At 45.7% G+C, this 26,086-nt stretch overlaps 1 protein-coding gene across 6 annotated transcripts in view; it reads right to left on the bottom strand.

Annotated features, from left to right (window-relative positions):
- The window catches only part of PHACTR1 (phosphatase and actin regulator 1), a 541,936-nt gene that overhangs the window by 51,364 nt on the left and 464,486 nt on the right, over positions 1-26,086 (bottom strand). For all 6 annotated transcript variants that reach the window (XM_082344498.1, XM_082344499.1, XM_082344497.1 and 3 more), the window contains one exon: positions 16,291-16,612. In XM_082344498.1, the coding sequence (XP_082200624.1) occupies positions 16,291-16,612 (322 nt within the window). The remainder of the gene's footprint in view (positions 1-16,290; positions 16,613-26,086) is intronic.

Here is a 26,086-nt window from a genome sequence, read left to right on the forward strand (position 1 = left end):
GTGAGCCATATTTGATGTCCACTTATGCTATTATTTACTTCGTATTTTTAAGTCAACACTTAAAAAAACTCAAATACTGGGCTTCCCTGGTGGCGCAGTGGTTGAGAATCTGCCTGCTAATGCAGGGGACACGGGTTCGAGCCCTGGTCTGGGAAGATCCCACATGCCGCGGAGCAACTAGGCCCATGAGCCACAACTACTGAGCCTGCGCGTCTGGAGCCTGTGCTTCGCAACAAGAGAGGCCGCGATAGTGAGAGGCCCGTGCACCACGATGAAGAGTGGCCTCCACTTGCCACAACTAGAGAAAACCCTCGCACACAAACGAAGACCCAACCCAGCCAAAATAAAATAAATAAATAAACAAATGTGGGGTTAAAAAAAAACAAAAAACAAAAAACAAAACTCAAATACTAATTTAGCCTCATCTTAAGCAATAATATCTTTGTAATCACTGGTTTTATGTTAAGTATGTGTTTACAACTTACGTTAAAATAAGTACGTGTCCATTAAAACTTTAAAAAAGCTCGTCTTAAACTCACTTTGGGTACCACCAATGACGTATATATCACATCCTGGTTAAATGTTGGCCTAGGCCAGAGTCTCTCAGCCTTGGCATGGCTGACATTTTGGACTGGACCCTTCTTTGTAGGGGTGGGGGGGATGTCTCGTGCATTGTAGGATGTTCAGCAGCAAACCTGGTCTCTACTCACTAGATGCTAGTGGCATCTCCTCCAGTGGTGACAACCCAAAATATCACCAGATATTGCCCAATGTCCTCTGGGGGGCAAAACTGCCCATTTGGGAACCACTGGCCTAGAGTATGCACGACAGCTTTGCCACCTGCTGCATCTTCAGAGTTGTACCACCTGAGTCTCTTCTCATGCAACTTGGGTATTAACTCTCAGGAATCTGCAGTATTTGCTGAAGGATGAACTGCCCAGATCTCATCTCCTAAGTTCCTGACCTGCTGTGTCTCAGGTTGGTGCTCTGGGGGCGGTACCGACGATCTGACACCATGACAGTTCCACTGAGCATGTCATCTGTGCCGCTGCTCTAGTCCCTGAGCAGCTACCCCATTAATGCAAGAGCTTCAAACCAACTCGAGGGAAGCAGCTTTTCTCATTATGCGGCCCAGATTAATGATGTACAAAATGACACTCCGGTGGCCCCAAAGAGTCACCGCATCTTCCAGAGTACCTGTCCAAGTCCCCGAGGAAAAGCTGACTCACATAATCAGATCTATTCTAGACCATTCACGTCAAAACTCTTCAGAGGGACTTCCCTGGCGGTCCAGTGGTTAAGACTTTGCCTTCCAATGCATGGGGTGCGGGTTTCGATCCCTGGTCAGGGAGCTAAGATCCCACATGCCTCCCCGCCAAGAAACCAAACCATAAACAGAAGCAATATTGTAACAAATTCAATAAAGACTTAAAAAAAAAAAAAAACCTCTTCGGAGATTAAGCACTGAGTTGGCTTGGAATTCAAACGGATCTCATCGCATGGGGGCTGTGGTCACTGTTCCTCTTGCAGGTGGGGGAGCAGGAATTAAAGCCGCAGGGAAACGTGGAGCCCCTCCTCCTGACCTCCTAGGCGGCGCCTCCCTAACTCTTCCTGGATCACTGCACATAATGGTGGAAAGAGCTAACACTTTAAATGCTCACATAGTGCCAGGGAGGGATTCATTTAAGCCTAACGACCACCACCCTATTAGACAGGTACTACTGCTACGCTCCACTTTAGAGAGGAAAAATGAGGCACGCAGCCACGGTGACAGCGAGAGGGGGGCAGGCATTACTGAACTCGGGCAGTAGGGGCTGTAGAGCCTGAGCTCATCCTGGTGTCATCTGGACAGAAGCAGAGCCCTGAAATGGCTTCAAAACTTACTCTTTTTCCAGAACCTTCTCTCCTCCTCACCACCACCCAGTCGTCTCTCTACTGCTGTCAAACAGTTCCGGTCATATAATTCCAATTAAAAGACCTTTGAAGGGTCTCATTGTCAACTGGATAAACCTCACCCTCTTTGGAATGGACTAGGGAGCACCTCGCCATCTGGCCCCATAATTCCTCCCCATCTGATCTGTTACCGTTCTTTACCGCGCACCCGGTGTTCCAGCCACCAGGCCACCTGTCGCTTCCCAAGCACGTTGTGAGCTTTCCCGCCATCCCCCCACCTCAGAAATAGCCCCTCAGAGTTTGATTGGAGCAGTCCACCCACCCTCAACGACAGCTCCGATGTCATTTCTTTTGAGCAGCCTTTTCTGATTTTTCAGTGGAAAACAGTCCCTTCTCTGTGCGTCCACAGCTTCCACGCCCACCTCCGTTACAGCATCTGTCGCGTTACGTTACAATCACACGTCTAAGCATTTACCCCCCTGCCCCCATGGACTGTAAGCCTTTCAAAGACGGAGCCTGATTATTAATTCTCTTCGTATCTCAGCCCTGTTTTTGTGCACATTTTGGGAACTGATGGAAAAGTCAATCGAATATTTGAAGTCTCTAGGAATCAGAGTAGGCCATAATATACTTACCATCTTTTAGTTCAATAAAATAATTATCCCTGACCCTTAGATAGTCTTGCTGTGTAGGGAAAATATCCTATGAAAGGAGAATTAAAGCTGTGGAAATAGTGATCTAGAGTTCTTCTTAAGAAGAAAATCCAAAGAGATAAGGCACAGAGATCTGTGCAAGGAAGAAAGCCAGGGTACCCGTATGCCTTCCATCCCAGGATGGTGTGAGTACAGAACGTAACAGAGACAGCTTAATGTCAGCACATTTCCTAACTCTATGCTCTCAGGCCACTTCAGTTAAGACTGTCCAGAGTTAGGCTGCTTTGTAAGGTGAGGTAGTTGGGCTGGATAAGATCTAGAAGGTTTCTTCTTGTATGACATTCTACGATAAATTTAAATTAACACCAAAGGTCCTAAACTGTTGTCCGCCGGAGTTGGGGGGGGGGGAGGAAAGACGAGATTCTGTTCCCCATCTGGGTCGCTCCAAATGATGTAATTTTCCTGAGAAATGAAATAGGGATGAACATTCAAAAACCTGAGAGCGTTCCATAACATTCACAAGATGTTGGCCAGTTGCACCCTGTTGGAATATTTCCATTCTAGTAATTAAATACACCAGGGGGCTCCACAAATCAGGACAAAGGAGCAGGCCATCTTTCAAAACAGCAACGATAGTTAACACATAGGATCCTTTATGGGTCCTACCAAAGTACTTCGTAAATGTTCATTATCTCATTTAATCTTCACAAAAACTTGCAAAGTTAGGAAGGGTATTGTTGTTATCTTGATTTTATGGATGAGGACGTTACATTTCTGAGGAAATAAGTGATCACTCAGTTGTGGTAACAACAGGGATGTGGACGTGGGTTTTCTCCCTCCAGGGCCTGTGCGCTTTCCATTAACCACACTGCCTTCTCCCAAAGAACCCTCGAGGCAGCTATTTTCTTGTACATGGACATGCTGACTATGAAATGCAACTGGCACCACACGTTTTAAAAAAACATGGAATATAATAATTATCGTAAAACAAAAAGCAAGGACAACAGATGTTCACAGAACTCAACTCCTTTTTTGCTATGAATTTTGCTGGGAAGAGCCTCAAGGTTGGAGGCTATGATGGGACACCGAGACAGGTTTGAACTCCTGACTTGGGTGGTACAACCGTGTTTGTGTGAGTAGCCCATGGCTGGGGGTCAGTAGGCTGCAGAGAGAACAGGATACAAGAGAGACTAGGGGAGAATAATCACCAAGCTGGATAATCTAGTCTTGCATAACAGTGTGTCATCAACAAGAAGAAGAAGGGATGCAATGGGTTTATTGTGGCCACATTAACAACGTAGTTCCTCGAGGATAGAAAGGTATCACCATCATAGGTGATGCCCACGCCCCTGCTTTATATTTTCTTCAGTGTATCAATGTATATACACAGCATATAATATATTCATTGGTGTATCATCTGTCTGTCTCCTCCACTGAAAGGTAAGTTTGTGAGGATGTCAACTTTGTTCTGTCCTGCTTTCTCCCCAGAGGATAGAAGTGCCTGAATATCTTCCTTCATAAAAAAAATGAATAAACCAGGAAGAACAAACAGAAGTTTACCTAAAACAGGAGGCCTGCTATTTACAAGAGACACACAAAAATAGGATTCAGAAAGTTTGAGAGTAAAATGCCAGTCCTAAATCAGTAAAAAGCACTCATTTCAAACTCTCTTTGCCTTCACTATGTCCCCATGACATGTCAGGGAAGTGAAAAGCTGTATCCTCTGTCCTTGGTCCTGTCTCCATCAAGAATAACATTTAATGAGTCTCCTTTTTGGAAAACTCAACTCTTTTTTTTTTTTTTTTTTAAATTCAACTCTCCTTTTTGACTCTACTAAACCAAGTAGGAGAGACATAAATTGAGAACACAATGGCACCCCTCAGGTTCCCATCCCCCTTCACTGCATTTTCCTATCATTTAAACAGTCACATGTTTTTAAGAAATCCCTAGACTTTGAAAATTAAGAGACTGTTTTACCTTTCCTGTTCATTACTGGTGAGGAAGAGGCAGCTTATTTTTAATAATTCATCAAGAAATGAATGCAAGACATCTACAACAACTCAGGGTCATTAAACAGTTGGCTACCTTTCAAGGGAGCTTTATAATCATCACTGTATCTCCATCACATGACAATAGGTAGATGCAGAGTGGAGCATTGTGACCCATCCCTGGGCACGGGATTACCCATCATCAAGCACCTTTGATACTCTCCTAGGAAATCAGGGGCAGGTTTCGAAATTAAAAATTCCTATTTTAAATCCTTCATCTTCCTTGAAAATACATGGGAACCACTTCACCACCATTTTTAAAGAAAAACGTGTCATAAAGGGATACTGCTTTCCGGCATATGATTTCAACTGCAACTATTGTTAAAAAAAAAAAAGAGAAAGAAGACAATAATCTCTTGAAAGGACAGAGAAAATTTATTACCCTCCAATATGATGCTGAAAATGAAACTAAACAGGAACAGCTTTTGTCATTCTGACTGCACAGAGTTATAAAGAGAGTTTTCAGAAAGGAGAGGGAACAGTCAGACGTTTTCTTCTCGGAGCCCAAAAACGTGTGAGAAATTATGCTACAAATTGCAGTGCCTGCGGCTGGAAAACGACGGAAGTAACCTCTGACACCCAAGAAAACAGTTAATCAGCTTCATTTTAGGAAAGCAGGCACACATTGTACGTTTCATCACAGCCTTCTGAGATAAGAAACTCAACATTGGAGCCTTTGTTTTTTTTGTTGGCCTTTAGTCAGCAGGAAATGATGCCGTTCTATAGATAGACCAGGGGACTGAGCTTCCCTGAGTGGAGGATGTGTTTTGAGCTTCTTTTTTTTCCAGCCATGGTAATGAATGTAAATTAGATCATTCCCATCCCTTTGTCTGTCCTTCCAGGGACCAATGACCCACATTTCTGAAATAGTGTCTGGGGTCAGGATGTGATGAATAAAACCATAAGACACCCAGAATCTCACCAACAGCAACCTCCATTTCTGATGGAGGAACCAAACAGTGGTGGCTTTTCCACATGACTTTGTCCCTCGACATCAGCCAGTGTCCTAGGTCATGCTTGGCTGGATGTGGTGCCAGGAGGGCATGATGTGGACTGAGGACCATGTTTGGGTCCCAGCTGGGCCACTCACTAGTTGAGCATCTTGCTCTTTTGGTTCTTCATCAGGTAAATGGAGAAACCTTTCTACCTACCTCACAGGCTGCTACAAGATCAGAGGATAATGCTTTGTAAACGTCAGTGTTGGTAGTTGCTGTTTTAGCAAAGGATGTACTTAAACACCAGCAATTTATCAGAAACCATTCATTATGGATATTATCCACTAGTTTATTAAAACACTTCCTTTATTTTTTTTCTTTTTTTTGGTTTTTTTTGGGGGGGTTGTTTTATAATAATTTTTTATTTTGTAATAATTTTAGGTTTACAGAAGAGTTGCAAAGAAAGCACAGATAATTCCTATATACCTTTAAGCCAGCTTCCCCTAATGTCAACATCTTTCATGACCATGGTGTATTTTGTCAAAACCGAGAAGTTAACATTGATACCACATTGCTAAACACTTCCTTTCGCTTTTTAACTTTTTTTTTGGCCGTGCCACGTGGCATGCAGGATCTTAGTTCCTTGACCAGGGATCAAACCCAGGCCCCCTGCAGTGGAAGCAAGAAGTCTTAACCACTGGACCACCAGGGAATTCCCTAGCTTTTTAAATATTTGTGGGCTGCAAAATCTTTTTGGACAAGGGTTTCCAAGAAGATCAAAGCATCTATACTTATTCATTAAGCAAGGGCAGGGTTTCTATTGATGTACACATAGGAATTCAGGGGCAGATTCTCTCTTATAAAAATACACTTCCTTTTTTATCCTCTTAAGACTTTGAAAGATGTCAGTGGTTCATCTAGTCTCATTTTAACCTTCTTCTGACCAGGTGGCTCACCAGCCTTGCAGGGGGGGATCTGTCTTGCTCAGGGTGACATTACCTTGCTCTGAAATCTCATTCTGCCTCTTAAAGCAGCAGTTAAATTGCAAAACAACATCTACATGCAGCCACTTACAGATGATAAATACATGCTGTAAAGTCAAAGTACCGACCTAAAGTAAGAGATTGATAACTCTGGCCTCAAAGGGTCAGGGACAAATGTCTCACCAGAATTGGAGGAGATTTTGAAGAGATGGTCATCAGTATAAGAAAGAGAATCTTTCCCTGGAAACACATTTCATTTGAAAATGCATGCCATTTGCTATACGATGAACAAAATACCGAACTTCTTCAAATAAATGCCATTTCACAAGCAAATAACATTTAGGTATTCAGAGGTTCATTTTTGCTCCGGTACCAAGGCACAGTTGCTCATCATCATGAACACTGATTTGCAGGTGGAAACACTGACATAAACCAATGCGGTAATTATGTCAGACTGTTAAAGCTAGAGACCCCAGGGACCATCTAGTTCAGGACCGAGAATCATTCTTTAGACTTTCCTGTGACCCTGGAGGCCACATAAAGTAACTGTCACCCCAAAATGTTTTTGTACTAAGATTATAAGTGAACTGTCATCTTTGAAAAGTCTAAAGATAATTATGGAATAACAGAATTAATAAAGATTGAAGGGGTTTGCGGGGCTACTGATTTCAATTTCTTCTGTCCAATGCTGAAATTGTTCCTTTTTCAATAATCTTGACAGGCAGTAATTTAATCTCTAGCTAATGTAAGCAGTACTCAGTAAGTGTTGCCAAGAGTTCAAGATGGTTCTGGAAGCCTTTCTGGTTCTGGTTGACCATTGTTGGTCTGGACTATCTGTATTAACACCAATGTACAGCTAACTTCCCAGGAGAGGTAAAACGGTTCTATTTCTAAAAACAGTCGCATTAGAGATAACTTCAATATTACTGACATGGAGTTATAGGGTTGGACAGGACATTAGCAGACAATCTCACCTGTAGGGTTTTTCTTTATGAAGTCTACAAGTAAACCATTTGGGACAGCTGCTAGCCTGATTTTTTTTAAAAGATCTCTTGTATTCTCTCCAATGGTTCCCAGGCTCTTCCTTACATCAGATTACAACCTTCTGTCATTTCTCTCGTTCTCTATAATTGGCCCTCTAAAAAGCTGGAGAATAACTGTCAACTTCCTGCCTTTTCTATCTAAAAATCTCATCACCCGTTTGGAGACAGTGTATCATTCCTTCCTCTAATCTGCCTAGAATATTCTCTCATTCCTTTTCTCCGTCTTCTCCTGGTTCTTTCTATCTTTGAGATTTCAGTTTAAATGCAGCTCTCCAGAGAAACCCACCTACCAGCTGACCTCCTGCTGTGCTCTCCCCTCCCCCCAGCTCCCTCGCTGGTATTGACTCGCCCAGGTCACACTCCCAGCAGACTCTAAGCCACGCCGAGGGCAGCACCCTCTATATTTTGTTCACTGCTGTATCCCCAGTGCCAAGCACAGAGCCCCATTCAGAAAAGGTGCTCGGTAAAAAATTGTTGATTGATCTTCCGGTTGCTAAGGAAACACCGATACTTTCCTTTTTCTTCGCTGGGCCTGTTTTTCACTCAAGGTGTATAAATCCTTAGCCTCAGAGACTGCATGAAATTTTCTCCTGGGATTAAATTTTCTCCTGGCAAATGTCAGAGCTTTCCTAATCTAACTGTTCAGGGATTCTGGGATAGGAAAAGGTAGAAGAAGAATGAGTTTATCAGAACTGTAATTTATTTGTCCACTTTTAAGGCTCATACGTAGGAAGTAAATTTCTCTCTCTAGAATTAAATGTATGATACTAAACCAAAACCCAGTGGGTGAAAAATAAAACACATTAAAAATATCAATTGGCTGTTGATATACCTAAGTGATAATAGTGAGACAAACTCAGTATTTGGCTTTTTTAGTTTAAACCCAGAGATTTCAATTATTCTTTCCATGTGGCCTTACCTGCTTTACTATCTAATACACACCCTCCTCTACTCTGCCTAGGGTGTCCCCCTCATTCTCCTTCTGCCCCTTCACCTGGTTGTTCCCATCTTCCAGACCTTGCTGCTGTAAAAATCTGAAAGTTAATTTTAGTTTCAGTCCAAGGATGCTGAACGATCAATGATAAATCTCTACAACTCAACAATTTGCTAGAGGAGCTACAGACGATTGTTTTCCCCAACTTTATCATATATGCTGGCTATGCTCCAAGAGGATTAAATGAAGGAACAGTGAACTTCAATGGGAAAAGTTCATAATCAAAGTTACAGCATCTTCAACTCTAGTTTGATATTACAACAAGCAAAGACCTAGGTTTAACTTTAAAGGATGAACTTTTTTCTTTGCTTCTAATATCTGCAAAAGCAAAACAAAATGGGCACAACTCAGCAATGGGATCAGGAGGGTACCCACTGCTAGAGCCTATTTCCATCATTAAGGGAGTCTCCAATAAAACATTAGAGAGGAAGGGGTGGGGGAATGAGTGAAACAGGTGAGGGAAATTAAGGGGTACAAACTTCCAGTAACGAAATAAATGGGTCATGGAGATGAAATGTACAGCGTGGGGAATATAGTCGATAATAATATTATATCTTTATACAGTCAAAAGGTACAAACTTCCAGTTATAAGATAAACAAGTACTAGGGATTGTCATGTACCACATGATTAATATAATGAACACTGCTGTATGTTCTACATAAAAGTTTCTTAAGAGAGTAAATCCTAAGAGTTCTCATCACAAGGAAAATAATATTTTCTCTCTTTCATTTTGTACCCATATGAGATGACAGATGCTCCCTATACTTAACTGTGGTCATCGTTTCATGACGTATGTAAGTCAAATCATTATGCTGTGCACCTTAAACTTATACAGCGCTGGATGTCGATTATATCTCAATAGAACTGGACCAGAAAAAGCATTAGTTATGCTCGCAGATTAAAATACCTTTCTATTTCAAAGATCATAAGAACTTTTGATAAAATTCATTTAAGAAATGTTTACTGAATATTTCCTATATCATGGGTCCTGTGATGAACTGGGGGCGGGGGCGGGAGTCGAGTGGGAAGGCAAGGATGGCTCCTGGCCGCATCTAACAGAATACACCCAGGAACGCACAACAGGACGCAGTGGGTACAGCAGGAGGATGTGCAGGTGGAGCTTCCTCTGGGAATCTGAGAAGCGATCACAAGAGGACGTGGTATTTTAATAAAGTCTTGAAAAATAAGCAGAATTTTTCTCTGCAAAATGTGGTGAATTCCAGACAAAGGGAACCATTCAAAAATTTTAGGATCATGAGCAAAATTAATACAAAAGGTTAAAGACATGGTTGCCCCACCATCAACACCACTTAATATTTACATAATGTGTGTCTTGTGAGAACTCAAAGCTCAAAAGTGAAAAAGAACAGCAGAAGCAACCTAAATATCCATCAGGACAAAGTGGGTTAATAATAAGGAAATACCATAGCAGCTACTAGGGGCTCTACATTCATTCTTCATTCATTCGTTCATTCATTCATTCATTCAAAGTGGTTCTCACCCTTGCAGACTGTATGTTCTACTAGGTAAGAAGAGCAACAAGGAAAGTAAAAGGCAAACGTAGAATGTTAGATGGTGAAAAATGTACGAAAAAACAAAGGGGGACTGGGGAATAGGCTGTGCTGGGAGGAGAGTTGTGGTTTGAAATAGAGCAATCAGGGAGGGCTTCACTGAGGAGGTGACTAGAGACCCAAAGAAGGTGAGGGAGGGAGACTTTAGGATACTAGAGGGAAGAGCAGTCTCAACTGAGGGAACAGCCAACGCAAAGGCCCTTTGTCAGGAGGACGCCTAGCACGTCCAGGCCTTGTGGTAGGAGAGAGTAGCAACGTGGAGAACAGCAGATGTAGTCATAGGGCCGACAGGGGCCCAGGCCGTGGTGGGTTTCTGGGCTGAGGCAAGGACTTTGCTTTTTACTCTCTGTGAGCCGGAAAGCCAAGGAGCGTTTGTGCATGTTGTTATGGACTGAACTCCACTCCCGCCCAATTCATGCTTAAATCCTAATCCTCAGCACCTCAAAATGTGACTGTATTCAGAGGTGACTACGTTAAAGGAGTAATTCAGTTAAAATGAGGTCAGTAGGGTGGGTTCTAACCAAATGACTAGTGTTTTTATCAGAGCAGGAGATGAGGACACAGACATGCAGAGGAGAGACCGTGGGAGGACAGAGGGAGAAGACGGCCGTCTGCAAGCCCAGGAGAGCGGCCTCAAGAGAAACCAGCCCTGACAGCACCTTGACTGTGCACTTGCAGCCCCCAGAACTGTGAGACAGTAAATTCCTGCTGTTTAAGCCCCACAGTCTGTGGTACTTTGCTATGGCGACCCTAGCGAATGAATATAGTCCTGATCAGATTCTCGTTAAACCTCACCTCTTTGACTGTCATGTTCAGGACAGACTGAGGGGGCAGGAGTGGAAGCAGCAGACCAGGTAGGAGAGACCCAGCAAACCAGGTGAGGGACCATGGGGGCTAAGACCACGGGGCGGCAGGAGTAGGTGGGAGGTTGCCCAGCCTAGACAGATTCTCAAGGCAGACCTCTTAGGACCTGCTGACCCATCAGCCACAGGGTTCGAGAGAAAGAAAGGTGTCAGGGGTGACCCTGAGACTTCTGGCACGAGCCACTGCAAGCATGAAGTCGCCTATCATTGAGAAGGGAAAGACTTGTCTAAAGTGCATTCCCTTAAGACTCTTCCTAGAATTCTTTCAGGGGCCACATGTGTACACACCCCACCTTCATTTTACTCAGATGGAAACCAGGGCACACAGAACTGATCAACTGAACTAAGATGGGAAAGAAAAGTAGTGTCTGATCAGGATTTTCAGTCTGAATTCCAGGATGGATGCCACCTAGACCACAGAGCTGACTGCAGACATTAAAAATAAACACTGGGGCTTCCCTGGTGGCGCAGTGGTTGAGAATCTCCCTGCCAATGCAGGGGACACGGGTTCGAGCCCTGGTCTGGGAAGATCCCACATGCCGCGGAGCGACTAGGCCCGTGAGCCACAATTACTGAGCCTGCGCGTCTGGAGCCTGTGCTCCGCAACAAGAGAGGCCGCGATAGTGAGAGGCCCGCGCACCGCAACGAAGAGTGGACCCCGCTCGCCGCAACTAGAGAAAGCCCTCGCACAGAAACGAAGACCCAACACAGCCAAATAAAAAAAAAAAATAATAATAATAATTAAAGGTGCTAATAATTAAAAAAACAAAAAAAAATTGAATAATATTTTTTTTTCAAGTTTTAATCATTTAATTGACTAATGCCTTTGAATGGGACACATTCAGAGCTTTTTCATGTGCTCACTCAGGCTTCAGGGCAGAGGGAATGGATTGTACAGACATATCAAAGACGTAAAAATATATTTCTCTGATAGTTTAATGGAAACTAAAAATCAGAGGCCTCTGTTCTCTCCACTTGTAGCAAGTCAAGCTCATTTACCCCGGAGGACGAAGAAGGGTTGCCTCTTACACATCCTCCTTTCTTCTTTGGACCCTGTCTCCACCCAGTAGGGCAGCAAGCTCAGAAGATTCTGAGGATAAGGAGCTCGCAGAACACTTGGCAGGGAGGGGAGGGAAAGAGACACAGAAGTCAGGCTCCCTCCCACCTCCAGCAGTGCCAGGGTTGTTGCCAGGGCCTGGATTCCTAGAGGCTTTGACCTGCTCCTGGCTCCCAAGGGCCAGATTAGGAGCTCTGAGCAGAGCCATGCTTACTGACTGTCCTCTTTCCCCGACTTACTGGGCAGGTACATTACATGTCCCAGCATCATCTCTCCATCACCAAACGGGCAAGGGAAGAACACTGGTTTGCAGCAGTGGGGGAGAGGGCTCTCATACCACACCCCCATGTTTCCCAGCTCTTCTTCTGGGATGGGCTCAATCTCTCTCCTTGATGGAGAAAAAGCAGCTAAGAGTGAGGGTCCTCGCCAGGCTCAAGCCCGAGTCGCTGTTGAAGAAAGAGGACCAGGACAGAAGGGGTGGCCCTGAGAGGCAACCACTCTGCTGTGGAAGGAGGCCCTAAGGCCACCCCTGTGGAGTCACCTCCAAAAAAGATGTGACTCATCAGTGAAGAGAAAATAAACGAAGATGATCTAATTCCAGGAAACCGACACGAAATTTCCAACAAGATTGGATCAAATCTGTTTGCAATATGCCTTTTAGGGGAACTGAAGGTCAATTCTGTGTGCTGAAGAATTCTGCTTAACATTCACTATCATTTATTGGGCACTTACTGTATGCCATGTAATAAGACGACTGATGTAGATTGTCACTTGTTCCTCACAAACAACCCTGACGAGGTTGGTGGTGTTATTACTATCCCTGTTTTAAAGATGAGGAATCACAGGCAAAAAAGAAGTGGTATCTCTGAGACTGAAACCCTGGCAATTAGATTCTGGAGCCCATGTACTCAGCCACGATGCAGGGGCTGCCTCCAGATTGGCCATGCCGCCTGGTGACTTTGATAAACACGGAAGCTGGTCTCTAGTTCCCTCCTTCCCCCCAAACCTGGCGAGCCAGCACTGTTAACTAATGAATGTGATTTTTCAATGTCATTAAGTAGGTTCAGGTTAGGCTAACAGTTAAGAACTTCTTCATACAAGTCAAAACAGATTTAGAGTAATCTTGGGAGAGCACAAACAAGATGGTAAAGGATCTAGAAACCGTCTCAGCAGACGATTCCCTGAACTTGGGATTATCAGCCTGAAAGAGAGAAGCCACTAGATAAAGGGAACAGTAACTATTTTTAAAGATTTGAAAGCCTCTCACAGGAAAGGAAGATTAGAAATAAGACTGGGACAAGGGATTACAGTAAGTAACACTTTTCACTTAACATAAGAAACAACTTCTTAGTAATCTGACCTTCTGGACAGTGAGGCAGGCTATCTTGGAACCTAGGGAGGGTCCCATTCCCACAGAGACCAGAGGACAAATCGTCAGAAAGGCTACAACAGGCAGCAGGCCGGCTGCCTTGACGGACTTAAAGGTCCCTTTCAATTACAAGATGACTATTTATTCAAATTTATAGTCCAAAGTCAGGCATTCATGCTGTTAAATTCATCATTCGATTTTTGCATTACCTACAACGTTTCACCAGGATGAGACCGTAGGTCTAGACTAACACCCTGTAGGGTACGAACGTGCTATGAGATCCCAGGTTCTTTGCGGGCAGAACGCCTATGCATTCAGTAATGTTCCTTTCTTCTTGCAGTGCTTTCTGGGGTCACTGGAAATTGTCAGGAGAAAAAAGAAATCATCCTTTCTGGATGAAACTTGGTCAGAACAAGAGTGAAATCATGTTGACAGGTAGGAGGGAGACTTTCCAGGTAGTAAAAAGAAAGGTGACATCACTGGAGACAGTGGCAGTTGCTGCACTAAACTGAAAGGTGGCCCGTGACCCTGTTCTGCTCCCAGATCCTTCCAGGACTCCTGGAAGACAACGTGGATCCTCAGAAACATTCTCAGTCTTTGTTTGGCAAGAAGACCTCGCTTTCTCTGTGGGGCTACATTGATGATGTAGGCATTAATTCCCTGTGTCCTGGCTGGTCCACCAGAACAATGCTATGCCTTGGCCTAGGGTTGGTGGGGAGGAAGACAGGAGGTAAGGAGGGTCTGGGGGTGACACAAAGCACAGGAGATTGCCGTGGCTCAGCTGCCAAGACCATGCTGCCCTTCTTCCAATCTCCTCCACCTGCAATATCCCAATATCTCCTTTCCTTCCCCATTTGCTGTCTTTGATTCATTTCAATAAAGAACCTGATCCAGTGTAGGTCCAACAGACTTATTCACTGGTCTACACTTGACTAAAATATTCTATAAATACACACGGAAATTACTGAACTGAGGAATATCACGTAACTTATTGGTTAGTACTTTCAATGGAAACTTTAAATGGCATGTTTTAGGTGCAAATGTATTTAGCAATATCCTACTAATATGCTCTCATGAGTATCTTTTTCAGATGCTTATTATCTCCGGAAGAGATAGAAAAATGTACTGGGGGTTTACAGGAGATGTGAGGGTAGTAAATTACATTCACTGCTAGCTGTCTTTAGGAAAGCAGTTGTGCTATATATAGTCAAAAGAGTTCTGGATTTGCAGGAGAACGATCCAGGCTTGAAGGCTCGGCCCCTTGACTTACTACCTAGGACAGTGCTTGTCAAAATGTCTATGGGGAGGGACCAGTTTTGTTGGTCGGTTGGTTGATTTACATATTTTAATTTTTAATCCATCACAAACTGATGCTTTCAAAAATATAATAAAAATGCACGACAAATAAAACCCCATTTTATCATAAGACACAAAATTATCCTGTCAAATTGCTATGAAGGTATCTAAAAGCTTGCTCTCAATTTCTGTACAATTTCTGCAGATGGGCACCAAGTTTGAGTAGCTGGCACTGGGGAACTCAGCCTTCCTTAGTTTCTTTGCTGACTCAAGTCTCCCTAGGTGGTGTGACGATTAAGATAATAACAAAGGTATGTATTAATAATAGACTAAAAAGTGCCATCCAAATTTTAAATTATGACTGTCCTCATTAACAATAACAGTAGTTGAAAATGATGGCAATGGCCAAATACATTTTTTTTTTCAGTGAAGGGAGATATTAACGTGAACCTATCAAGTCAGAATTCTTAGTGATAACAACTTCTCTTGGAGTCATTAATTTTCCAAACACAGAATACTTGGCTGACACAGAGGGAGGGAAAAGCCACTGAGAGTCAGGAAACTACAACAGAAAGCTCCCGGCTGTGTCCATCTCACCCCTGGCTCTCTGCCTGGTGCTTGGCTGCGAGCTTTCCAGGCTGCAGTTTTCCTATCTGGTCTGCAGGACCCAGTTAACTAGACTGGGTTGGAATCACATTGGGAAATCTCAGCCATCTCTTGGGCACAAGCGAGGTGGTATTTGAACGCACGCGCACACGCATGCACACATGCGCGCGCACACACACACACACACACACACACACACACACACACACACACACACACACACACACAGGCAAGTGATTCAGAACCAGCACGAGAGATCTCCCTGGGTGGTGGGGAGGCCTGCCCTTGGAATCCCCTTGGCAGTTCTCCCTGCAATGCTACTGGAGGGAGATTCTGATGAAAGAGGGGACTTCAGCAGTTGTTGGTAAATATCTGAGGCTCAAACTCGTACAATCAGACTACGTCTGCCGCTTCCTCCATCAGCAAGAACGAGGGCATACCTCTCCACCTTTCCCTCTGTTTTCCCACCACCGCCCTGCCAGCTCTCATCTCTTCTTATTCTACATTCACATTGCTTTTTACATCATAAAAGTAATATACACAAAGTAAAAAATTAAGCAGTACAGAAAGATACAAAATATAAAAATAAAAGATTGTCTCCCCATCTCCCTGCCCTAGGGGTTACCACGTTAATGATGATGTGCACCTGCTTCCAAAACACGTTAAGGTCTATAGAAGCACAATATGTACTATCTATCTATCCACCCATCCACTCACGCATACTCATATGTATACATATGCACTACTTTTTCTTTTTGATAAACGTGACTGTTCTATAGTTTGGCAACTGGCAACAGTTTTTTCTTCCATACTCTCCTTGACATTCAGATTCTGGTCTGATTTTACCTTCACCCCCCCTTCCCGACCCCCACCCCGCCAAGTGGGTGCGAGCCCTCGCTTGCGCTGGCCTTCCCACTCCTTGGTCATGGTCGGATCGCCGAGCCCTCCTCTCCTGCCCTCGCCCCTTCCCTGCATTACCTTTCCAGCCTCTGCATGGTCATGGCCAGCGTTTTGTTCAGTTCATCTATCATCCTGCAGCCCGAGGGGTGCATGGGGAGGGAGCCGGTGGCGGCAGGGAGGTGCTGGCTGAGGCTGCCGTACTGCAGCTGGTGCTGGATCTGGGAGGGCAGGACGGTGTGGTGGTGCTGGGCCCCGCCCTGCTGGCCGCTCTTCTGGGCCGCGTAGGACGCCAGGGAGAGGTCTGGCCCCCCCATGGGCATACAGATCATGACTTTCTTTGGAGGTAGCGGAGGCGACAGCTTCACTGGCAGACAAGGCAATTTCACAGGGGCGCCAGGATCTGCGGCAGAAGGAGGGCGAGAGGCAGATGTGAGTTTGGTGGCATCAGAAAAAACCTAGCACACCACAGGTGCCCACCCGGGGACCGTGGTCCCGGAGGTGGGCCCCTGAGATGAAATGCTTCAACCGAAGAACTGGCAGGTGAGTGCTACTCAACAGGCACCCGCCAGCTCTCACCTCCTGCTGGAAGCACGCTGCCCCCAAGGGCCCTCAGGGACCCAGGTGCCGGGGGCGTGTGTCACACAGCTGCCAGGCTTGAAGCTCGCCAGTAGGAAGGGGGAATGCGCTCTTCTGCCCATGGAAACCCAAGCACCTTCAAAGAGACCTTTTCTAGGACATGCGCGAGGCCGACAATTGCGCCACTGTCACGTGGAAATACCCTCTCGGCTGGCGCTTTCTAACAGGCATGGGATTAGAAGCCAGCCCTGGGTTCAGGTCCACTAAGAGTGTCTTCCTCCAGAGGTGACTTTAATGCCACCAACCTTAACACCCTCATGTGGGGATGCTCGTCCCACCTGAGAGGATGCTTTACAGGATTCGTGGTCACAGAGGGGGCTCAGATGTCCCGGGCCGGGCCTCGGCACGAGCATGGTGGCTGGGCCGGCCACTCACGTGGCATCCACGGTGGGCTCTTCCAACTGTAGCGCGGCTCCGACAGGCACTCCGGGGGCCTGATGGCACCTGCACCCACCCCGCCCCTTGGTTCCGTGACGGTGGCACTGAAACTTCCCGGAGATGCTCCAAATTAAGGGGGGCTCCAGGTCAGACAGACCAGCCCTCATGGTGTCTTTGGGATGACCTTGTAGTGCCCTGTCTGGACTTCATATTCCTAAAAATCACCTAGCCCTGGGGACTGCGGGTCCATGGCTGAGTCCTGTGGGCTGTAGGCCACCTGGGAGAAGCCGGGCCAGAAGGGCAGCGGCAGGCGGGGCGTGTGTGTGACCTCACACCCGCTGTCCGTGCCGGGAGCACTGCAGGCTCCTGCCTCTTGGTCTCTGAGGTCTTCGATTTTTCTCCAGCTATCTGCCTGAGTGTGGCCTTCTCCAGTTTGACAGCCTCAGTCCTGCCAAAATGACATTCTTTTGGCACAAATCTGATCCTGTTGCACTTCAGTTTAAAACCTACCAATGGCCTGGAAATAAAGCCCAACTTCCTGACACATCATCAAGGCCTCTTTGTGTCCCCACTTTATCTCTATAGAGTCTGTGCTGGTTCCCCCAGCTAGAAATAACCTTGCGTGTTGCACCTGAAAAGCTCCTTTTCTCCTGTGACACGTCCTGCTTTCCTCCTGTGGGTTTTACTTCCTTGCTGACCCACGCTCAGTCTCGCTCTTCAGCTAAGTCCCTGGCTAGCCTTTGTCCCTCACGTGCTCAGAAGGGCTGCTGTGTCTCCACTGGTGGCCTCGAGGCTCCTCACCTCCACAGATTTCCTCTCCTGTTTCACAGAGAAGCCCAGGGAGGGCGCTCCAGGCCCCTCCTTCTCTTTGGATCAGCCGTCTTTTCTCCCCATCACCCCAGGTAACCACCCTCACTCCTGAACTGCTGGGTTCCCCAAACCACCTGATGTTTCAAACCCCAGAGCCTTGGTTACCTGCCCTCAGTTCTCTGGTTTGTCTTCTGGGTCAATCCCTACTCTCCCTTCAAGATTCAGCTCAAACGTTACCTCCACTGAGAACCTTCCTGATGGGTTACATCACTCCCCCTATTCTGTAGCCATTGGACCCACTGTGGGCATGTGGTAGGTCAGTGCCAACAACCATGGTGATGATGATGGTGACAGTGACAGATACTGCCAACCCTGCCACCACAAGCCAGACAGTGTTCTAAGTGCTTTTCTTATCTCACCAGCTTAATCCCCTCAACAAGCCAGTGAGGTACACACTACGATCTTCTCACTTTTTACAGATGATAGCCCTGGACTCTGAAGACACTGTACCGTTCTTCCTGTTTACGCGGCTATCTCCTCCCACACAGAGCAAGGACCGTGAATAATTTGTCATTAGTCTCAGCATCTTGTACAGTGCCCAGCTCACCTAGCAAGAGGCTCAACATGTTGACAGAATGAGCCGAAGCTGTGATGCTCTGCTATGGGATAAATTCACATGTTGTTCAGAAATAGAAACTCTTAGGAGGGAGCATAAAATTGATGGAAATTTTAGGATCAGGCGGTTGTGGGTATGTGGACACTAAACTGCTGATCCTACAGCTGAGATACAGAAAAGCCTAATAATTCCAGGGGGCTGAGAAGACTACTCCCCTAACAACAAAGTGCGAACCAGTCATAACCAAAGGCTCCCTCCCCCGACTGCTCATCCTGTTCCTTAGGAGCCTCCAAGCACAGGACACAAGGTAACCGTGTTTAGGACCAAAGCAGGCAGTGCTAATTTCAAAGTGGCTGAGATGCAGAAGCTCAGCACCCCGGTCTGGGTCCTGTTACTGAAGGGTACACTCCTGTGGCTCTTGGAAGCCATAGCGCAGACCCAGCAAGTACAATGTGTCCTGAAGCGTTAGGGTTTTCATCCAGGGACCCGTGACCCACGACTCCTTCATTTGTGGGTCTGGCTGTCTAAGGCAGTAGGGACTCATTTGCTTGGGCAGAAGAAAGCAGAGCCAGGAGGGCAGCATGGAATTGTCTGCCTAAGAAGGGTCAGTGATACATTGATGGATTCCACCCATCTTGCTAAGCTATAACTTTCTGCACACACAGTATTTCTTGCCACTACTTCCACAGCAAAACTTACTTGGCTTCCTCACCAGAAAAATGGACCAAGTGGATGCCAGGAATTCTAACAAAACAGGCAAGGAAGACACGACCAACAGGATCAATTTAGTGGAGGTGGTTCCTTTCACTGTTCTAAGAAAGACATGCCAGGGCCCATGGAGAACCCCTTTTTCTCCTTTCCTACCTGCATCTCTCTTCTGGTTGTTTCACTGCACATGGTCACCCATTAAATAGGGGTAGAGAAGGAAAGTGAATCATGTCAAATAATTTTTGGCTCAGTGGATTTGGTACAAACAGAGGAGATGAAGAAGAAGGTTAAAGTCAAGTGAAACTCTACTTTCAGTGAATTAGCTCTGCAGCCCCCATCTTTCTATAACATGTGGATAACTGAGGAGAACCGGGGCAGCTCAGATTGGCAGTACCTTGGCAAGACCTATTTTTATAATCTTATGACATCTTAATACCAAGTCATTCCTCATAACAGATCCGGAAGCAGGATGCGGAACCAGCCGCATGTGATCTGCTATTCTGCGTTTCTGGCTCTTTATCTGTCTATCCCTCTCAAACTTCTGTGCTCTCTGCCCCTCTGACCACTACACCGGCCTGGGACCTCAGCTCTCCTTTGATTGTGCTGACAACTGGGTCCCAGCCCTTTAATCCATCCCCATCCTGTACCAAACGTCTCCCTACAACACAGGTCATGCTTGAAGTCTCCCAACGGCTCCTTGCTCCAGCGAACATTGCAAGTCCAAGGGCAACACTCTGGGCCAACCCTGTCCCACTCCACCAGGTGTCTCTCACTCTGGTCCGTCCTGTTAGGCCAGTTTCCACACAGGGTTTCCCAGTAACCATGTCCATCCCTCTTCCCGGCCTTATCTGCTACTCCCTGATGATCTAAATTGCACTCACCCTTCAAAGCAAAACTGAAGACCATATTCCCCATCAACTTCAGCAGGAGAGGCAAATTCCTGGGCCCCACTTTCAAAGATTCAGATTCAGTAGGTTTACCATGAGGCCCAGGGATCTGCTTTGTAAATAAGCCTCCAGATCACTCTGACCTAGGTGGACACCACACTTTAAGAAAGTGCCACAAGTTATTATAGGATGGAGAAGCACAACATCATTACCAAAATTTGTCCTGCTAGAAACAGAAGATAGACTATAAAATCACATTCATTTAGCTCTGTTAGCATCAGCAAATTGCTTAATCTGTTTGACGTTCAGTCTTCCAATTTGTGAAATGGCGATGAATGAATAGATCACGGGATTCATGTGAAAATTAAATAAGATAAAGTACATACACCGGGCTGCACAGTGCCTGACACTTGGTTCCTCAATAAACAGTAACTATAATTCTCGTTGCTATCATTTTCATCATTACTGAACTGCTTCCTCAGGAAGCCCATCCGTCCTCCCCAAGGTTGGTTTAGGAGCTCACCACCGAGCTCTCACGGGCCCTGATTTCCATTTACCACAGCATTTCATAGACAGTGGATTTAATCCATTTCACTTCTCTTGACTTGTTGCTAATGTTTATTCGCAGTAGGTGGACCTGATGTGTTAATTAAGTCATACTGGGTGCAGCTGTTTCCTCACCTGTTCACCAGCAGGGCCTAGTGCACAGCAGATGTTCCATAAACGTTTGCTGGTTTTCCTTCTCATCGTGTCTTTAGAGCAGCGGGAAAAGGTAGAACTTAGGGACCAGTTTCTCCTACACAAAGGATCTGCTAATCAAAGAAAATGTGGTCCATGGACTAAAAGCTGTGGCAGAACCTCTTGGGAGGAAATGCAGAGTCTCAGGGCCCAGCCCAGACCTTCTGACTCAGACTCTGCATCATGACAAGGTCCCCAGGGGACTCAGTACACAATCAAGTCGAGAACCATCCTCTAAGAGCCACCACTTTGTGAAGAGGCTGCTCTCTCCATCGGCAAAATGACAAGTGCCCAGGGCCTCCTGGAGGACAGGCAACCTGGTGCTTTGCTCTCTGAGGGCTGGGCGGGGCCGGCTAGAGTCTTCTGCTGCAGGCTGAGGGTACCATGGCCTGGAGAACTCACCACGAGCTTAGAACTCAGCAGAGTTGGAGTTTAATCTCAGCTCTAAGACCAAGAAGCCCTGTAGCTCTGCCTAAGACATTTATCCTCCCTGAGCTTCAGTTTTCCCATCTCTAGAAAGGGAGCACTGCCCACCTTATAGGTCTGTTATGAGAAGCGAACAGATTAACGTCTACACAAGCTCCATGTAAGGGCATAAGTGGGCTGAAATACAGCCTGAGGTCTGGCTTTGAGTCACCCAAGAAGAAGGGGCAGCTTTGTGTAATTCACTTTGCCAAAGGGCACCTTTTTATAATTTTATAAAATCCCCAAACAAGTTAGCAGAGGGCCTGAGTATAAAATACCCACAGTAGGTGGTGGTGTGATGAATTGGGAGATTGAGATTGACATGTATACACTGATGTGTATAAAATGGATGACTAATAAGAACCTGCTGTATAAAAAAATAAATAAAATAAAATTCAAAAATTAAAAAACAAACCCCAGTAGGGTCCTTGATATGTAACAGGAGTTCAACAAATGTAGTCTTAATTCATTCTGAAATATAATAATATGATATATCCCAGGCTCCTCCCACAGGTCATTGTGAGGGTCAGACAAGATAATGTGGACATGCTTTGTAAATTGCAAAATGCGACATACATCTGCAGCGTTACAAATAGGACTCTTGCTATCCCTGTGAGAGTCTACCTCACCTGATGCTTCCCAGCCTGGGAGGGAGAGATAGAAGCCGAGAAATCAACAGAGTGTGTGGTGGGTCTATTGTAAGTAAGTGGGTGAAAACACCTGGTGAAAGTGAATCAAGTAGCAGAGCAAAGAGGCTTCCGAGGGACCATCCTAGAAGTCTTCCATGATTGCAACACGGCACTGCGGAAAGGGAAAAAGGCAAGGTTGTCCAGGTTTCAGCGTGCCGTTCCGATGCACACAGTCCTGCATCAGTACTGAGAGCTGGTGGAGAAGGATGCAGAACCAGGAGTCAGAAAACCTGGATTCTCTGGGATTAATTAGCTAAGACATTTATCTAAGCTTCTTGGGACCCAGGTACTTTTACCTCTAAAAATCCAGGGATTAAAAATGCCTTCTTTACCTTGATAGCACCTCCCTGAATACAATATTTTGCCTCTCTCTGATGCACGACATTTGCCTCTCTCTGATGCACGACATTTACGGATTATGGTAGGACACACACTACCTCAGTCATTTATAGTGACTGCTCCTGCTGGGGCACACACAAAGCTCTCTGCTTGCTGACTTAGAAATGGGTGAGTCTTCGGCAGCCAGACTGACCGAGATGCAGTATATTCATAAAACTGTCTCTGCTGATGGAGTGGAAAGAGCAAAAACAACCAGTTCCAGAGAACAAGAAAAATAAACCCAAACTACGTCACAGAGCCAGAAAACCCAAGGGGGCTATATTTCCAAACCTGACACACCTCTGGCTTATGACTTCACACAAGAAAGTGAAAACCCCCGATTACTTTTGTAGTTGAGACTGGTGCCAGAGGACTGTAGTCTACACACTGAATGAGTCTGGGCTAAATGAATACACCCTTAGCCTCTCTCCTCACTTTTTAAGTTAACAACAGCTGTAGAAGCTGGAGAAGCATTTATAACTTTATAATAGATGATTCAGATACACTTGCCAATGATAGTAGCACTTAACGTCTTAATGAACAAAAGTGTTGTAAGAATTTCTCAGTCATTTGTCACCTGGTTCTAGTGGGTTAGAATCTCTGGTCTCCTTTCATAGATACAGGCATCCATCCAAGGACATGCAGAGTCTGTAAGAAGTGTACTTAGAACTTAAATAAGAGTCCAGTACCACGAAACCACAGAATCAGATTCCCCTGGCTATAAGAAAGGTGCTTATAGGAGCCCCACCAATCACTTTGGGCCATCCTGGGGATTTTAAGGTAGTCTGGCCTTTTTTTTTTGGCCAGATGCCTGGAAAGGCAAAAATGTGTTGACTGAGCCCTCATGGTGAAAGGGCTAGAAGAGTATCAAGTGATTTGTATTCAATGCCCTCAGCCTGGCTTGCTCTCCTAAGCCAGCCCAGCACACAGAAACCTCAGCAAACACCTGACGTTGTGGGGATTGTGTCCTGAGACCTTCCAGAATCCTAACATGAGGGCCATGATCACATACGCATCACCAGCACCTGACTGTTTCACAGCCACTTTCCACAAAGACACATTTTTGTTTTTAAATGGACCCTTCTCAAGGCCACCTGGGGAGATGATAGCAAGTAGGGAAGTGAGTGCCTCCCTGAGATGGTGACACGGGGCAGTGGAGGGGTGGCTCACCAGCTAACTGGGTCACTTGGGCATGTCAGCTCCGCCACAACTACATTCGATTTTGTAAAAGTCAAACTACACCTTATTCATTGTCGGGAAACTGCTCTCAAAGAGTCAAAACTGCAGATGTCCCTATAATCACAAGAACAAACACCTGTTCATAAGATCAGTATTTTGTTAGAAACTGTAAGTCATGGATAAAAACACATTCTATCATTTATTTTTGCAGCAGACTAGTGCTGGTGTTCCCAGGGAGACCAGGCAAGGAGACGGCCAGGCTATGGATAACTGGGTGGTTGAACCCGAGCCTTCCATGAGACAAGCATAAAGGCAGGCAAGAAGGTCCAGAATGGGCAACGGAAAGGAGCCCGGATTGGACGGTGCCCACCAGGGAGGACTGCTATCTTGAGCATCCAGGCAAAAGCTGAGAGCGAGTCAAATCGAAATCACAAAGTCATGGAGGCAAACATACACATGCTCGCCTGGTCTCAGCACACGGGAACCAGGGGGTCTATCTGTGAAGTTTTAAGCAGTAAATTTAGATCACATACAATGAAATACTACTTAGAGCATATCCCGATTAAGAGGTAGTACATTCATGGTGAAGGTATCAAGAAGTTCAAGCTAGATCCATAAATCTTTTTTTTTTGAAGTCTTAATTTATTTTTTATTTATTTTTGGCTGCATTGAGTCTTCATTGTGGAGAGCAGGGGCTACTCTTCCTTGCGATGTGTGGGCTTCTCATCGTGGTGGGCTTCTCTTGTTGAGAAGCACGGGATCTAGGCGCGCGGGCTTCAGTAGTTGCAGCACTTGGGCTCAGTAGTTGCAGCATGTGGGCCCTAGAGAGGATTCTTTTTTTTTCTTTTTTTAAAATGTTTTATGTTATTCTATTTTATTTTTTTGGCTGTGTCGGGTCTTCGTTGCAGTGCACGGGCTTCTCTCTAGTTGTGGCGTGCAGATTTTTCTCTTCTCTAGTTGTGGTGCACGGGCTCCAGAGCACGTGGGCTCTGTAGTTGTGGCACGTGGGCTCCAGAGCACCTGGGCTCTGTAGTTTGTGGCACACAGGCTCTAGTTGAGGCGCACAAGCTCAGTAGTTGTGGTGCATGGGCTTAGTTGCCCCACGGCATGTGGGATCTTAGTTCCCTGACCACGAATCGAACCCGCGTCCCCTGCACTGGAAGGCGGATTCTTCACCACTGGACCACCAGGGAAGTCCCTAGAGTGGATTCTTAACCACTGCACCACCAGAGAAGTCCCTAGATCCATAAATCTTATAAAGGCAAATGAGGACAGCTACAGTTCATTTCTAACCCTACATCCATCTGATGCACGACATTTATTCACTGTCAGAGGACACACTCAGATTTCTTGCATTTATACTGATGGTGGTAGCTGGTCTAACCATCTGCAGGGTACCCCCATATCCCCATGAAATTCCGAGTGTACTCCCTGACACCTAAGGCTGGACCACAAGTTTGCCCGATGGATGACTGTCATGTTCTAACTGCTATCCTTACGGGAAGTTGCTTTTCTACCTAGGTTATCATGTTTCCTTCAGACATCACAGAACCCATGAGAATCAGATTTCATTTTCAGCAGCACTCAGAGCCGGAGAACAATGTGCGCAGCTTCTCCTAAAGAAGCAAGTGTCCTGCTATGAACCCATGGGCAAATGATCATCCAGCTCCTGCTTCAATGCCTCTCATGGCCTCCTGTCCTGCTGCTGAACAGCACTAGCTAAGGACACAGCAGGGAACAAGGCAGACTAAATCCCCACCCCCGGGGGAACGTACCCCTGGGACACTGAAACAATGTCCAAGAGGAAGAGCCAAGGGCAGCCGCCTGGTGCCCTCTGCAATTTCACGTTGACGCTGGGCAGCCCCAGTTACGTTCATCCATCCAGTTGTAAATCCATCCAACAGCAGTAGCATGCATCTTATCCAAACATCAAGGAGACAGGCTTGGTTGAAATCAAGCAAATGCTGCTAAAAGTCCACAAAAGATGCCCTCTTCCTCCTCCAAAGTTAAATCCCTCGTTGTGGCTTTCAAGGTTCTCCACAGTTACCCTCAACCCACGGCTGGCCTGACCTTTCTTGACTTCCCTACAGGAATCCCACATCCCTGCCAAGCTGCGCTGTTTGCTATGTCTTGAACATGCTATGCCTTGCACGCATGTGCCTCTGTGAACGCTGCTTCCCATTTCCTGGAAAGCTCCTCACCCATCCCTACTAATTTTGCTTATCTTTATGGCTTGTCTTAAACATACATTCTCCTCCATGACGCTTTTCCTGATTCCTCCCAAAGGGTTTGATCTCTTACTATTTGAATTTCTTTAGAACCATGTTTATACATCTTCACATTAAATATTTTCTGTAGCTTACAACCATCTACAACTCTGATAAGAAAAC

The sequence above is a fragment of the Balaenoptera borealis genome, assembly GCF_965194805.1.
Source record: "Balaenoptera borealis genome assembly, chromosome: 12".
In the NCBI taxonomy this organism is placed as follows: domain Eukaryota; kingdom Metazoa; phylum Chordata; class Mammalia; order Artiodactyla; family Balaenopteridae; genus Balaenoptera; species Balaenoptera borealis.